At 50.2% G+C, this 1,789-nt stretch overlaps 1 protein-coding gene across 1 annotated transcript in view; it reads right to left on the bottom strand.

Annotated features, from left to right (window-relative positions):
- KLK9 (kallikrein-related peptidase 9) overlaps nucleotides 1-1,789 on the bottom strand; it is a 17,590-nt gene extending 15,801 nt beyond the window's left edge. The window contains exon 1 of the mRNA XM_006868370.1: nucleotides 1,762-1,789. Coding sequence (XP_006868432.1) covers nucleotides 1,762-1,789 — 28 coding nt within the window. The remainder of the gene's footprint in view (nucleotides 1-1,761) is intronic.

Here is a 1,789-nt window from a genome sequence, read left to right as displayed (position 1 = left end):
CTCTCCGAGCCTGAAACTTCTTTATAGTAAACCATGCAGTCGCCTTCCTTCTCCCTGGGGCCGCCTCCGTGATTAATCAGAGTTGGGCAATGTTACCGGAGGGGAGGGGAAAGCCCCGAGGCTAAGACGGAGACTTGGGAGAAGGAAGCGGAGTGGGGACCCCTTGTCAGGATGAGCTGGCCTCCTTTGCTGAAAGTGGGGTGGAGCTTGACTGGAGGGAGCGCTAGAGTGTGGAGACGTTTGTGGGGTCCTTCTGCGGGGTTCCCAGAGCCCAGAGCGACCGAGGAGACCTCATCCTTATGACCTCAGGATGCAGGATCTGAATTCAGGAAAGTTTGTGGCCTGGAGAAGGAAGAGACAGAGGAGGAAGGAGGCGGAGGATCCTGAGGGAGGAATCAAGTTTACCTTGAATGAAGCTTGTGTTCAAGTCACTGGGAAGGCTTGGAATGGGGTGATCCAGAATGCAGGTTATTATAGGGGTAAGAGTAAGAGCCAGAACTTTGAGGGAAGAAGGCAGGCATGATAGGGGATGAGGTGGGGAAGGAGAGAGAAAGAAGAGAGGACATAGAGGAGGCATGTTGTTGTTGTTGTTGTGTGCCGTGGAAACCCTACACAGGGTTACCGAGGCTGTAAATTTTTATGGAAGCAGACCGCCTCATCTTTCTCCCGAGGAACCGCTGGTAGTTTCGAACTGCTGACCTTGCGGCGTGCAGCCCGATTCGTAACCACTATGCTAGAGGAGGCATGGGAGGACCCAAGTAGACACAGAGTCAGGCATGAAAGCTTCACTATGTCTTCATTTCAAAGAGCATCCCCACCCCTGGGCCCATGGGTAACACACATGATTAAACAGTCTGCAATGAACTGAAAGATTGGCCATTCGAACCCACAACAGAAACCCCTCCGAAAAAAGGGGGAGAGATCTGCTACTGAAAGATCACAGTATGAAAATCCTGTGGAGCACAGTTCTACTCCACAACACATTGGGGTCCCCATGAGCCCAAATCGACCCCAATGTGACAACTTTTGTTTAGGTGTCCTCAAGGACAAGGACCTTGAGAAATCTGGTCCCACCTGAGTTAATTCCTCGCACCCCTACCACCTCCAAGGACTTAGGTATCCAACCCACCTAGAAGCAAACAACCTTTCCCTTCTCAACCTTTCCCATCAGTTTGATGTCCTATTTTCTCCACTCCATCTGCCTCATATCTTCCTCCCCATCACCCCATCCTTCCTACCTCCATCTTTTCTTCTCATCCCAGCCTTAATCTGACTCATATCTGTGTCTCCAGCATCACTCAGTACTGGGCTGGGCTCACAGGAGGCCTCAGGAGATGTTAAATGAATGATTGAATGTTTCTTCATAGCCTTTGTTTGCTGGGAAAACCCTACTTACCCTTCAAGAATCACCCTCAAATCTCCTCCTCCAGGAAGATATCCCTGATTTCTCCAGGCAGAGTCCATCTTTTTTCCTGCCCTGGGCATTCATGGCCCCTTCCACTTTCCTCTGCCACAGCTCTGATTATCAAGTGGAATTGGGGCTCCCTAGGAGTCCTGGTGTGGTGCTGTGGGTTAATATGCCAGACTGCAAAGCTGTTTGAACTGCGAAGTCTGCAGTTCAAGCTCACCAGCTGCTTCTCGGAAACCCTTTACAGGGTCACTATGGGTCGGAATCGACTTGATGGCACTTAACAACAACAACAGATTTACATTGGTTTGGAGCAAAGATTCTAGAACTGAGCCCAAACTAAAGTACCAAACCTGCTGCCATCAAGTTGAGTCTGATCAT

The sequence above is a fragment of the Chrysochloris asiatica genome, unplaced genomic scaffold (genome assembly GCF_000296735.1).
Source record: "Chrysochloris asiatica unplaced genomic scaffold, ChrAsi1.0 scaffold00116, whole genome shotgun sequence".
Classification (NCBI taxonomy): Eukaryota; Metazoa; Chordata; class Mammalia; order Afrosoricida; family Chrysochloridae; genus Chrysochloris; species Chrysochloris asiatica.
This window is presented reverse-complemented; position numbering and strand designations above follow the sequence as displayed.